Genomic DNA, 13,996 nt, shown 5'->3' with positions numbered 1-13,996 from the left:
ATGCCTATTTAAAGGAAATAAAAGCTTGGATGATTTGGTTATTTAATGTGGTATTTTGGCACCTCAGCCAAAGAGTGTAAATGGGCTGTTGCTTGGGCAAATTTACCTCTGACTTGTGCATATCCTTGTATATCACAAACACATAAACGTCCTATTTATCATCTTTTGTTTTCCCTTCATCACCGAGCAGCTGACATTTCGGAGATTCACTGTCTTGGCTGCCAGTGGGAACAAGCACAGCATCTTTTGGCACATATTCTGGGCTCCAGCCACCATTCACAGAGCACACTGTGGCCACAGCGAACAAAGGCCAGTGGATGAATATGATATGAGCACATAGCAGGTAATCCCCTAAATGATGCACTGCTCTCAGAGCAAGAATAAACACCAGGTGCTGTGACTCAAGCCAGTGTGAGGCTGACTCACAGGGCAATGTAGCTCTTTTGTACACACTAGAATATGTGTACAATAGGAAAATATACAGTAGTGTCTGTTAGTGACAATGCACCTATAATATAGACAGTTGTCTTTGATTCAGCAATAAACTGATCAAATGCTCTGATGGATCCTAATTAATACTGAGTATTAATGCCAAATTTACAAACTTTTCCATTACAATACAATTATTCCTGTATACAGAAGATATTCTCAGGTTAAATCTCCACCGCTCAACATGAGAGGCTAAAGGGGTCAAACATGAAACATGTACATTGAGAGTATGAATATGGTCATAAGCACAAGCCTGAGAGTCCTAAATGAAGGATAACAGGTCTGCAAGTCTGGTCGGTCCAGCTGCCAAGAAAGAACAACCTCGGTTGGGTTTACATTGGGAGCCTTGTTTTTCCCCTCAGTGCCAGGTTCATTATGCTGACACTGACTTGTGGCACACGGCCACATGGACACACACACACAATCGATGCATAAAGGAAAATAATCTACGGGCGCAAATCTGTGTAATGGTGTTGAGAAAATGCAATAAGAAAGGAGGTCCTAAGGGAGTTAATGGAAATTGAAAAACGCTGTTAGCTCAACAAAAAGGTCATTGCTTGAATTGACTCTAGCACTTGAAACCTGGGGTGTGCTTTTCTGACAAATCAAATTATAATTTGTGATTTTGTCAAAAATACTCCACCACACTGTTGATGTTTACCACAAATGTCAGCCCAGCCAGTGATGCAGAAACTCCAATCAGCCACAACCAGTTATAGGTTTATAAAAAACACAGATAGTAACACCTGCATGAGCCATGAAATATAACGTATTAGCCAAAACTCACTGTTTATAGCAATACAAGAGGTATAGATATAGAGGTTTATTGTAATATAAGGCTGAATGCTCACAAGTCCACAAGCTGTCATCACACCAAATTCAATGTTTAGTTCTAAATTGGTGTGTGGGTTATCTTACACAACTGATGATATGTCCCTCACATCCGCTGGTGGCCATTTACATCTGATTACATAAACTGGTGGTAGGCAATACAAGGGATGTCTCCATCTTGTCCCATGTTCTAAAATGGGACAGTGTTTAGTTTAAAAAGGCATGGGGTAATGATGTCTGATCTACTGAGCGACCACTTGGCTTCCATAGTGCTGCCATACAAGCCACTAGCCAGTCAGATTTACCTTTAGCCTCAGCCTACCTTCAAGTCCGGCCTGTACATTACAAGGTCAAAACACTTGATGACACTAAGGTGCAAAACTGAAGTTATGTCCCAAACATCCACTGGTGGCCACTAACACCTGCTTACATCTACTGGTAGTTGGTAACCTAAATTTTGCAGAAGACCTTAAAACGTACAAGGGATATTCAACATCTCGTACTATATTCTCAAAAAAGCTAAAAGGAAGTAAGAGAGATTATGCAGGCTGGTCCCACTGATGTTGGAGACTTCGTTTATTGCATAATTATACAAAGACAAAGGTATCATAAGCTAACACAAATAAATAATGAAGGGATTTACAATAATCCCCAGCAGATCAATTGATATCCCATTTGCAATTGGCTAACGCAAAAATCCAATATGGCGTTACCCATCCCTGTCTGTGCATCTTGGACAGGGAGCAGGTGTATGTCTGCATATCTGAGATATTATGTGAGTGTGTGCATGGGCTTGTTCTAACATCTAACACCCTGATGCACACTAACTCATGGGGACTCATTGTCATTGTTTAGCTTCCCGCAGGTAGAGACCATGTTTTTTGAGGGTTAAGACTTTGGTGAAGCATGTGCATTTAGCCATGAAGATAGAAGAGGCAAGAGTATACATTATGTCGATGAGTTCCCCCACAGCACACCCTGCGAGCTCTGTGTTGGCATCCCTTCAGCGTCAATGGACGGACATTCAAATGAATGAGAGGGTTCAGGTTAGCCAGCCTTTTTAATCACTACTAAATTGAAAAGGCTGAAGGCGAGTTCTGGAAAGACTGGTTTAATACTGGGGCAAAAGAAAAATCGGTGACGTGTGCTCCAGATGGGATTCTAATCAGTGAGTGTAGCAAGTATTTAAATCAGCCAAACTCCCCTTCGTATCTGAATGGAGCTTTAGGCTTAATAGAGTACATTCAAATATTAAAGATCTTGCTATACACAGCTATAAGTGTAGCTAAAGCACAGATTAGTGCATAGCTAATCTGGTTATATTTAATTATTTTTCTGTGGTGGATGGAATTAATTTTCAGGTTCTGATTTATGGAATCACATCAGGTTAATAAAGGAGACACTAAAGAGTAAAAATTAATGTAAATGAAAGGCTGTCAAGTGAGAGACATATGAAAGATAGTCCTATGGAAGCATAGCAGAGACGAGCGGGAGAGGCGGGAAAAGGACAACGACATGGAAGGACAGCTCAGCCAGTCATCTTATCCTGTGCTGACGGGAACTGCCACGATTTAAGACATTCATTTTCAATCACAGACACAAAGGCTGTGAAAAGGCAACTCCCCGGAGCGGCCCTGGGATCCCACGCCGATGGAGTCCTCATTGAAAAACAATCTTGTGCTTGGCAAAAAAAAAAGACAGAGAGAAATCTATCACTTGGAATAAAGATCAGAACCAGACTGGCTTTTAAATACGATAACCATCAGAGGAGAAAATGAAGGTGAGAAAAGAGAAGAGAAAAGTGGATTCCTGAGTGTAACACACACTTCAGTGCTGGCTGACAATGTTTAATTTCCACACACAGATGCAGTTAAGTTAATGGCACGCATTATCCACGGATTAAAAAGTGTTCTCACTCATATTCAAAATCCTTCCTCTACATTTCTCTGCACAAATGTACACAAAGCACCTATGAGTTTTTTCATGTGTTTGTTTGTGATTTGCATTCTGCAGTTTGTGAAGTAAATTAAGAAAATGGATGTAGTCACTGGTTTGAGTTATGGTAAGTTTCAGTCACTCAAAGTCATGTAACAAACATAAATACTCCCAGAGGCAGCAAGGGAACTGACAGTTATGACCCATAGAGTTAGATCCAAAAGTACGAAGGATATTTACTCAGGTACTGGAGAACTTTTGCTTTTTACTTTTTACTTACATTTTATTCCCACTACCTTTCTCAGTGTATATATAAAATACTTTATCTTGTTCAAACAATATAAATTAAAGTACCCAGCTGTGAATGCTGCAGATAAAAAGGCATGATTCACAGTATAAAAATACTATAATTTCTTGTCATATTAATGACAAGAAATTATTCCAAAAGTGGAATTTCTGTCTTAAGTAGAGTAATTGATTTAAGGCTAAATTAACAAGAACGTTAATGCCTGTGCAGGTAAATATATTTTCAAACCAATGTTTACTATTGACATTCAACACACAGTGATGAGAATAACCTTAAACTTCTCATTTTACACTTACACAGAAAATAAGTTTCCAAAAATGTAGAATCGTTCTTTTACCTCAGTAAAGGCTCTGAATAAATATTTTGCCACATTTACCGACATTTGACCTTTGGCCCTCACTGTCCTCAGATCACTATGTCCTTTCCATTTGGATCACAGACCAAAGGCAGTTCATTTTGATTTGGAAACAACAGAGTGTAACCAGGCTGAACCTGAAGGAACTCTGAGAGCAGAGCCTCGCTCCAACATTCCTGGAGAAATCGTCCCAAATATTTCCTGGCTAGGACGTGAGGCTGAGAACAGTCGGAGTGGGGTCATCTGTGAGTGTACGGTGTGTATCAAGTGTTCACACAAAAACATCATGGACTGATAAAAGAGAGGGATGGAGGATGGAACAGCTGAACCTCCACAACTTTAAACTTTAATTACATACTTGCACATTCGAGTACATTTTAAAAGCTTCAGCAGCAAGTTAAAATGTTATTTTGTCAAATAGTGTCCTCAGGCATTAAGATCCTCACGATTTTTACTCCTTTAAAAAGGAGACATTTCTTCATTTATTTTTCACTCACTTGCTTGATTGCCCTTTTCACACTCCTGTCCACACACATGCACTCAACCACAAAAAACTGACAGCAGCTTTGATGGATGTGCAGCCATTCCGCCCATCCATCCATCTATCCATCCGCCCATCCATCCATCCATCCATCCATCCATCCATCCATCCATCCATCCATCCATCCATCCATCCATCCATCCATCTATCCATCTATCCTTACAGTTCCAGCAGAATCACAGGGACATTGAGGAGCGGTGCACTGGCCCGTGGTCCACTTAGGAAGGTTCCTAGCGCAGTGAACTGCACACTTCCCGACAGCAGCACTCTAATAAAGCACTTTCACTCCTCACGTCTGCTCGCCTCCCTCCTCTGCAGGAGCTGAAAACTGCAGCCACCATTTCCCAGCATTTCATCTGCCAGTTCCCTCTCTATCAGAAATGCCGTCTGATAGGAATGAAAGTGGAGAAGTGAATCTAATTATCACGGCCTTAAGAGTCCCTGCCGTTAATCCAAAATGTACTCACGCTGTGTTTGGTAATAAGATTTCAAGTCATTGATTTGGTACAGTAATGAATCCTTGCACTTAGAAGCAGAATTCATAAACACATGACAGATATTGACAGCCGTGTGAGAAATTTATAACTATAAATATATATAAATCATGTGTCACAGTCAACTGTATATTTCCCCTCACACTTTGAATTAGCATGAGATTTAATTGCAGCACAGGGTTCTGGGATAGTAATTATGAATTGCCTGGAGTAAGGGTTATTATCAATTGACTATTAATATACTGAACAGGGCTGTGGAAGAGGAGAGCTTATCACAATGCAGAGCTGACAGGGGGACGTGCACGTGTCTATATGTGCACGTGCCATCGGTTCCACTTTCCTCCTAGAGCTACAGCTGCAGTTCTACTGGTTGAACCCAGTGTTGCCTGACAGCCTTATCTCTGTACTTTGAATGGGAACCAGTTCTTTTCACAAAAACAGTGTGATTGTGTGTGTTTGTCCTTCCCCCCCGTCTCCTCTTATCATACACACAGCAACAAGTCGCTGACTCAGGCAGCAACGTCTAAGTTGTGTTTTTTTAAACATTCCTCAAACTCACAAACAAGGCATTGATAATGCAGTTAATGGTATTACTGCTGGATATGACTGATTGCTAATTAATTACTGTAACGGCCCCCCGCTTCTCCACACAAACTTCTGAGTCTCTTGACTGATGTACACGGCTCTTTATTTTTGCATCTGGCTTGCCGTAGTAGCACCTTCGTTGACGAAGAACGGGTAGAGTTCCTCTCCCTCGTGCCTCACCGTCTCCCCAGAAAATGACAGGAAAATGGGGTCGCCAGGTCGCAGCAGCTTGAAGTCATTATCCTGTAGCTGCGGGTGGATGGCGGCAGTGATCTCATTGGTCGTAGGATCCCTCGGGTAGTCAAGTTTCTTGTCTGCAGTATATGTTTCTACTTCTCCTCCTTCAAAGGTTTTCCCAGAGTTGAACTGCTGCAGCCATTCTATAGTGAGATCCACTGCCTCTTTCATCGCGTTAAAGATGTCTGCTCTGAGGACGCCGTGGGGTTGAGGACCCACCTCGATTGAGAAGCCATGTTTGCCGAGGGAATCTAAGGAATACGCCTGAGAGCGAGGTAAATCTATTTGGATGGCTCTCACAGGCACTGAGGTTATCTTGCTCTGCAAGTATTTGTAAATGTGCAGGATGAGCCAGTCTGAGGAGTATAATATAATGCACAGGCCCATGTTGGAAGTGGTGTTGTGGAGGTCGCAGACCAGATCCACGGCCTCTTCACTTCCTTTGGGCCCGAGCTGAGCATTCAGCTCTTGGGCTCGCCTCAACTCGTAGGTTGACGAATCTGTTACTGGGGAACTCGTTCCGCTTGGCGAGGGGTGTTAAGCTATTGGTGTTTGGATGGTTCTTAGGTCCGAGAAGTTCCACGAAGCTGGCGTCCGGTTTGGTTTCCGCTCCTATCTGTTCCGGGCTCACGGCAGGTATTTTATTGCACTGGGGCGGAAACGAGGGATCAGGTGTGTCGAATAAAACCGTCCGCTCCTTTGCTGCAGGTAATTATGCGAGGGGAGTCGCTACGTGTAAAAGACGACGAAATAAAACTGAAAATAACCCAAACCGTAGTTGAACATAAGAACAATATATATCCCAACCCTAAAATAAAAGAATAAAACAGTCTGCATAAACTGGCCGGTTTTGCTGACAGTTACACTCCCACCAAATCCTGATATAAACATTTCACCCGACTGTGCTATACAGGATTTCTAAAGATATCTAATGGCCCTTTCAATTAAAATATCAAGAAGTGTTATGTACGCGATATTTATCTATATGCCACAGGTTTAAACTATTTGTCGCGTCCCCTGGTCCTTTCAACTACTCCTCATGCAGGCAAGTGGGATGCCTACGACCACAGGCATTACATGAATGTCGCCCTCTACAGTCTTTATTGATGTGTCCCTTCCTTAGGCAACCAAAACAGAGGCGGTTTTCGTGGATGAATGCCTTTTTGTCTTCCATAGATTTCGCAGAGAAAGAAGGGCACCTGACGATGCCATGCGTTTCATCTTTGCAGACCACACATGGGGGTCTTCCCCTATAATCGGCCGTTTCAGGTGCATCTCGGGTGGTGTACTTTAATTGGGCAGTTGTATTGAGGGATCTGGCTTCCTTCTCGACTGTGGGTTTAAAGTTCATCCAATGTGGGGAGGTGATAGGGTTGCAAGATATCCGGGCCTCTTTGTTCAGGAACGCTGTGAAACTTTTGAAATCGGGGTAATCCCCCGATTTATACAGGTTATCGTCGACGATTCGGCCCCACTTTCGTACAATCCAGTCAGGTAGTTTTTGAAGTAGCTTGTGGTTTTCTTCGCAATCGTTCAAGATGGTCAAACCTTTAACGTGTGGGATTGCCTCTGAGCAGCCTTGGAGAAAGTCTGTAAAATCTCTCAGTGCTAAAGGATCAGTCGAACTGATTTTGGGCCATCTGGCGAGCTTGTCTCTGAAGGCCTTTTGAACAAGGAAAGGGTTTCCGTATCTCTCATGTAGTACTTTCCAGGCGCCTGTATATGCGTCCTCAGAGTTCCTATAGAAGAACCCTTCCACTGCTCTGCGGGCTTCTCCGACGAGGTAGATCTTTAGATAATACATCTTCTCGCTTGGTGAGAGAGGTTTCTGATCGATAAGGGTTGTAAAAGACATCTTCCAATCAGTGAACTTCAAAGGATCGCCATTAAATGTTTCTGGCTCAGGTACAGGCAAGCGATTTATGCTTAGTGCGCTTGCTATTGCTTGGGCCAGAGAGACAGTATCTTCAGATGTTGTTGCTCGCAAAGGTGCTAGTCGAGGTTGAGATGGTAACTCATTTGAATTTAGCCGAGCTTCATATCTGGTCTCCTGGTGAGCAGCGACTGATTCATGGTTCATCCCATCTTGGTGGACATCTTCGAAACTGTTATATGCTCTTACTCTAGCAGCTGCTACCTGGACTTCCTTCTCTGCCTTAAGCTGCTGCAGGTTCCTTCTTTCCTCTTCTAGCTTTGATTGTCTCTCTGTCCTTTTCCGCTCCAATTCAGTCAACATGGCCGCCTCTTCAAGTTTCCATTCATCTTCCAGTATTCTGAGCTTGGATTGCTGAGCTAGAATGTCTTTTGTTGCCTTTACCTCCGCTTGCTTGGCTGCGAGTTCTGCTTCTGCATCTTGTCGTTTGCTAGAGCTTGTGGAAATTGCATTTGATTGGTCTGAGTTCTGTGATGTTTCTGAAAATGCGGTTTCAGTATTGGTAAGTCCAAAGATGGAGCCATGCTCTTCCTTACTCAGCACTATTCTCACTCTCTCCTTCTCAATTCGTTCGTTATAGTTGCTATCGATGATGTCTCTGCGATTACTCACAAGAGCAAGGATTTCTTCGGTCAGAGCAGAGCAGGTGTCCATTTTACCAACGATATCTGAAGTGGAGGTTTGGTTGCGTACGAGTGGCTCATAGTGATGATGCACCGCGTCACGTTTTGTGGTAATGTTGTGTTGGATTTTGTCGAGGTCATCTGGAGAGCAGTAGTTTTTCAATTCAGTCCGAACTTCTCTTGCTGACAATTTCCAGGACTCATAGGCCTTATAAAAAGTATTTTCATGCGGCTCTCGGATGTTCTCAGGAATTATTTTTTGCCGTGAGCCTGGTCTGTCTTGATGCATGGGAACTGATTTACTTGTTGCTGCTGCTTTAAGTGACATTTTATTTTACTTGCGTTGTTAATTTGACTTTCGGACCTTAATCTTTAGGTGTGATGTGCAGTGTGCCTGAATCGAACCTCTGCCAGTAGTCGCTTTAATTTAGTAACTGCTATTTCTTTGACCAGACATTTACAAACAGTTGAATACTCAAGAGTTTCAGTACAAAACGGATGCAACATAAATATTATAAGCAAAGGAAAAAAGGCTTGACAGGCACAAACAAAAGAGGATGCGTTATAAATATGCTGAGCAAGCTATCCTAGGCAATTTAAACAGTGATTACGCTCCTCAAACAAACAATAAATAATGTTGCAACATGACACATATTTACCATTGGTTGTTATAATCATCATCATTATTATTTTGTGATCAGTTTTGACACAGCAGGAAAGTCCACAACATTTTTGTATTTACATGTGAAAAGCTTCATTCAACTTCCATACACATGTCTCTCAGAGCATCTATAGTGCGTGCGCTGTGATGCGCAATCCGGTCTTGCCTGACGGTCGATGTGTAAGTTTTGTGTCTTCGGGTGACGACACGAGTCAGGAAGACGTTTCGGTGTAGCCACGAGTTTTACTGTAACGGCCCCCCGCTTCTCCACACAAACTTCTGAGTCTCTTGACTGATGTACACGGCTCTTTATTTTTGCATCTGGCTTGCCGTAGTAGCACCTTCGTTGACGAAGAACGGGTAGAGTTCCTCTCCCTCGTGCCTCACCGTCTCCCCAGAAAATGACAGGAAAATGGGGTCGCCAGGTCGCAGCAGCTTGAAGTCATTATCCTGTAGCTGCGGGTGGATGGCGGCAGTGATCTCATTGGTCGTAGGATCCCTCGGGTAGTCAAGTTTCTTGTCTGCAGTATATGTTTCTACTTCTCCTCCTTCAAAGGTTTTCCCAGAGTTGAACTGCTGCAGCCATTCTATAGTGAGATCCACTGCCTCTTTCATCGCGTTAAAGATGTCTGCTCTGAGGACGCCGTGGGGTTGAGGACCCACCTCGATTGAGAAGCCATGTTTGCCGAGGGAATCTAAGGAATACGCCTGAGAGCGAGGTAAATCTATTTGGATGGCTCTCACAGGCACTGAGGTTATCTTGCTCTGCAAGTATTTGTAAATGTGCAGGATGAGCCAGTCTGAGGAGTATAATATGATGCACAGGCCCATGTTGGAAGTGGTGTTGTGGAGGTCGCAGACCAGATCCACGGCCTCTTCACTTCCTTTGGGCCCGAGCTGAGCATTCAGCTCTTGGGCTCGCCTCAACTCGTAGGTTGACGAATCTGTTTCTGGGGAACTCGTTCCGCTTGGCGAGGGGTGTTAAGCTATTGGTGTTTGGATGGTTCTTAGGTCCGAGAAGTTCCACGAAGCTGGCGTCCGGTTTGGTTTCCGCTCCTATCTGTTCCGGGCTCACGGCAGGTATTTTATTGCACTGGGGCGGAAACGAGGGATCAGGTGTGTCGAATAAAACCGTCCGCTCCTTTGCTGCAGGTAATTATGCGAGGGGAGTCGCTACGTGTAAAAGACGACGAAATAAAACTGAAAATAACCCAAACCGTAGTTGAACATAAGAACAATATATATCCCAACCCTAAAATAAAAGAATAAAACAGTCTGCATAAACTGGCCGGTTTTGCTGACAGTTACAATTACATTAAAGAGCAAATCCCAGTAGCTGCCACATCAAAGCCCTGAGTTCACATCCACAGCCCTGTCTGTGGTTACATTGAAAGCCCTCTGGTTAGTGTATGATGGCAGCCTAAGTACAAAAACACAGTGTCACTGTTCCTTAATCAGGATTTACCTTCAAACTTAACAGAGTGCTTTAAAAAAATGTATTTATACTGTGTGTGCAATTCTTCGGTTGGGGGGGTTAGCAGAGCAGTTTGTGGGAAGGAGGGAGACAAACGATATGACAGCCTTCTAGAACCCCAGTAGGCAGGTCAAGCCTCGGAAATGGGACATCACTTGTTTTTCACTGCATCAGCCCAATTTGTGTAGCTGTAACCGTAGCATATGAACCTTGATGCACAAGAACAAACCTCTAATCAATTTTAAATGGACAATGTTTCAGTCTCAGACGGATCCTCACCAGGTAACAATGTTTGAAAATTATGGGAGGGTGTGGTTCACCCTCCCAGCCCATTGATCACAGAGACATCTTGGTTTGACAAGCAAATTAGTGGTTGAAACAAATAGCTGGGTTTTAACGGCTGTGCTTCACATCTGCTTTGTGCACCGTGTTTTGATGCCCTGTTACCGTCTCACAGTTAGCTTTAATCGCACATGTCTGCATCAGTGCCGACCATCTCTTGATGTCTTATGTATTGCATCTCCTACTCATTGTTTGATACTGAGCTCTGTGCCTGTACCTGCAACAAACTGAATCCTTCAACCTGAGCACATTCAAAAGGTTATGATCAGAAGACGTGTTTTCTCCCTTTTTCTCCCACCTCAAGCACAGAAGTGTCACAGAGGACATGAGCTCAAAGAACCATACATCACTTTTGATGCAATGCAACACAGAGTTTGCAAGCTATCTAATTGGTACAAGCACTGTGAACCTGAGGTAAAAGGGATGGCCTCCTTGTAGTACACCCGAGCCCTGCTGGAGGAAGCAGTGCAGAAAAAAAGGATGAGGAGCTGCTCCAAAGTCGCTCATCATAAATCTGACAGAGGCCGCTCTCTTCCCCCCCCAGGTGCAGCTGTTTTATACTCTGTCTGACATCCACGTTATGAGCGGCATGGCTGAAGCTGAGACACACTCAACATGCACAGCCCTGAGCAGAACACCCCACGTCCTCAGAGCATAGTTTGGAGGAGCCGTACGTCTCTTCTGGCAGACCATTACAAATATAAAGAAGGTGTGAACCACCCTGCCTCCAGGCCATAACAGAGTTGAGAGCTGTAACAATGAACGACACCTGCTGACAGCTGCCAAAAGAGAGGAAAACACGGCTTTATTTATGGCTTGTTTATTGTTTTGTTTTCTACGGAGCAATCGGTTTCTAGACACCACACTAAACCCTGGGAATTATTTTCTTCAGCGACTCATACCTCCTTTTAAAATGCCGTTAAAAATGCTGTCAACACACAAGACATGGAGTTGCAGAGGAACATTTCTCTGTTGTGAAAGCTGCACATTTCAACGATAACATTAAAATAATGAGCCACTATAGAAGCAGATGTGCACCATTCCTTCCACTTTTAGTACAAAGTAGTTGTGGGAATATGTGAGGAATGAATTTATAGAAGTTCATCCTGATTTAAAGACAGTGGCTGAAGTGCAGAGCGCACTGGTTGCGCTGAACTCAAATCCTCTGGATATTCTACGGAGAGACTGTATATGTGAACACACATATCTGAGTGAGAGTCTCCAGACTTCCTCCTGCCGGCTTCCCAGTATAAAGTTTGCAGAGTGTCTGAAGGGGTCCATGTAAGAATACAACAGGAGAACCTCCGTTGGATTCACCGAGAGCAAGTGGGTGTGTTGACGACGTTTCTCACACGTAACATACGCAAAAATGAAATAAACTAAAAGAATATCAATATATCAGGATGAAAAAGCAATGCCATTCACGTAGAAGACAAAACAAAGATGTCGACAGAGCCCACCTGAATGCTCCTGAGATTTCTGTGTTGTGGTGAATACCTTTGAGAAAATCTCCTGGTGCGTTGTACACGTATAAAAGGCAAACTCCAGAGAAAGTCCAGAACCTATTCTACGGACATCCTTTAGAGGTTATGTCTGAAAATGAAAATTCCACACTGGCACTTTCTCCCTTTTGCTGCTGGAAACAGTGTGAGAGCAGTGAGACTGAACCAACACAGTGAGGTGGTGAAAGATACTAAAAGACTCTCTAGAGCTGAAGGAAACTGAGGCGGTGGTGATAATTCTCTGTGGGTTTACCAACATTGAACTTCTGGAAAGGCTGTGAAGTTTTTTCTTTGTTTCTCTTCTTCTTTTCTTTGCTTTTGTTTTTCTGGCATGCTGTGTGATTAACACACAAAAAATCCTATATTAAAAAAGACATTTAAGTTCACAAAGTGGTGTTGAAAAAGTTCTTTGAGAATAAAAATTAGAAAGAAGAGCAATGGGATATTTTATATTATATTAAAATGTTATGCTATTGTATAACATAAATATTATTGGACTATATTTATTGGTTTTTTTATTTTAAAATAGGCAGCACTGTCGCCGCACAGGAAGAAGGTTCCGCTTCGGCCAAGGTCTTTCTTTGTGGAGTTTGCTTGTTCTCCCATTTTCTCTGGCTACCACTTTCATAGTGGTTTGAGTAATAACTCAAAATGGACCATCAGTGTGAATGCAAAAGTGACTGGATTTGTTCTCTTTATGTCAGCCCTGTGATACACTGGTCACCTGTCCCAGGTGTACCCCATCTCTCACCCAATGGCTGCTGGGATTGGCTCCAGCTCCCCCACAACCCTCAGAGGATACCTGGGATAGATAATGGAGGAATGGATAATCTGTAAATATAATTTGGGCTAAGCATTTGAGCTGGTAGAGGTTGAGCTGATTTGAAATATCTTTATATAATCATAATCAGTACACCATATTTTAGAATGTTAGCAAATGGGTTTGCTTAAATCTTATTCAACAAAGTAAGGGTGAGGGATAGGAATAAAATGTTTCCCTTTAGAATCCAACTAAATGCATACAACTAAATGCAACAACATTAAAATGTTTGTGCATTTAGTTGTATTCCACCACTGGATTTAGCTGGCTCCATCTGATCTAAAAATATCTTGAAGCATCACATGTCCCATGCCGACCACTGTAGTAGAAGAGCCCACACTACAACCTGACAGACAGCTATGTGCCACTGATCCCTGTTCATATAATCAGATCCATAGTCAGTCTCTGCAAAACCAACAATACAATCCAAGCATGAGACTCCATGGCACAGACACTCTCGTGTGTATTGTGTAATTTAGACCCTGAGAACAATCAAACAATTCTGCCCTTGTCATTTCAAAGATGACAGACAGACCTTCTCTCTCTCTCTCTCTCTCTCTCTCTCTCTCTCTCTCTCTCTCTCTCTCTCTCTCTCTCTCTCTCTCTCTCTCTCTCTCTCTCTCTCTCTCTCTCTCTCTCTCTCTCTCTCTCTCTCTCAGCATCACAACATCTTACTTCAGCCTTGCTGCTGAATGCTCTTATTATCACACCCTGGTGTTTTGAAGACATACACAAAAACAATACACAGCACAGTACAGAGCAGGCCTGCCACAGCACGCTGTCATATTTACAAGAGTCTCCTGCACCTCCGACTGAGAGGAACAGGGGAGCAGCCACCACAAAGCAAGGGGAGCAAAATGTGATGTG

General features: G+C 43.1%; 2 protein-coding genes across 2 annotated transcripts; both read right to left on the bottom strand.

Annotated features, from left to right (window-relative positions):
• Positions 1 to 4,740: 4,740 nt before the first annotated feature.
• Positions 4,741 to 7,578, bottom strand: LOC132998177 (N-acyl-aromatic-L-amino acid amidohydrolase (carboxylate-forming) B-like). Its single transcript, XM_061067675.1, has 4 exons — positions 7,480 to 7,578; positions 6,974 to 7,248; positions 5,661 to 6,297; positions 4,741 to 4,845 (listed from the first exon to the last, which is right to left on the bottom strand). The coding sequence occupies exons 1-4, from the start codon at positions 7,576 to 7,578 to the stop codon at positions 4,741 to 4,743; spliced, it is 1,116 nt and encodes a 371-aa protein (XP_060923658.1).
• A 509-nt stretch (positions 7,579 to 8,087) lies between these two features.
• On the bottom strand, positions 8,088 to 10,961 carry LOC132998176 (N-acyl-aromatic-L-amino acid amidohydrolase (carboxylate-forming) B-like). The gene is made up of 4 exons (XM_061067674.1): positions 10,939 to 10,961; positions 9,333 to 9,958; positions 8,244 to 8,471; positions 8,088 to 8,143 (listed from the first exon to the last, which is right to left on the bottom strand). The coding sequence occupies exons 1-4, from the start codon at positions 10,959 to 10,961 to the stop codon at positions 8,088 to 8,090; spliced, it is 933 nt and encodes a 310-aa protein (XP_060923657.1).
• Between the last annotated feature and the right edge of the window lie 3,035 nt (positions 10,962 to 13,996).

This window comes from Limanda limanda, chromosome 3, assembly GCF_963576545.1.
Source record: "Limanda limanda chromosome 3, fLimLim1.1, whole genome shotgun sequence".
In the NCBI taxonomy this organism is placed as follows: domain Eukaryota; kingdom Metazoa; phylum Chordata; class Actinopteri; order Pleuronectiformes; family Pleuronectidae; genus Limanda; species Limanda limanda.
Note: the sequence above shows the minus strand (reverse complement) of the source record. Positions and strands in the feature narration are given on the sequence as shown.

Bases quoted from the DNA above. Each gene is read 5' to 3' on its own strand.
- LOC132998177 (XM_061067675.1), bottom strand. From the start codon at position 7,578: ATGTATTATCTAAAGATCTACCTCGTCGGAGAAGCCCGCAGAGCAGTG. The intron at 7,249-7,479 runs GTACTACATGAG...ATTGTACGAAAG, and splicing joins CATATACAGGCGCCTGGAAA to TGGGGCCGAATCGTCGACGA. The intron at 4,846-5,660 runs GCAAGCCAGATG...CATTCCTATCAG, and splicing joins TCAACGAAGGTGCTACTACG to ACGGCATTTCTGATAGAGAG.
- LOC132998176 (XM_061067674.1), bottom strand. From the start codon at position 10,961: ATGGTCGGCACTGATGCAGACAT. The intron at 8,472-9,332 runs GTGCTACTACGG...ACTGCTCTCCAG, and splicing joins CCCGTTCTTCGTCAACGAAG to ATGACCTCGACAAAATCCAA. The intron at 8,144-8,243 runs GTAAGGAAGAGC...AATTTCCACAAG, and splicing joins GAGAGTGAGAATAGTGCTGA to CTCTAGCAAACGACAAGATG.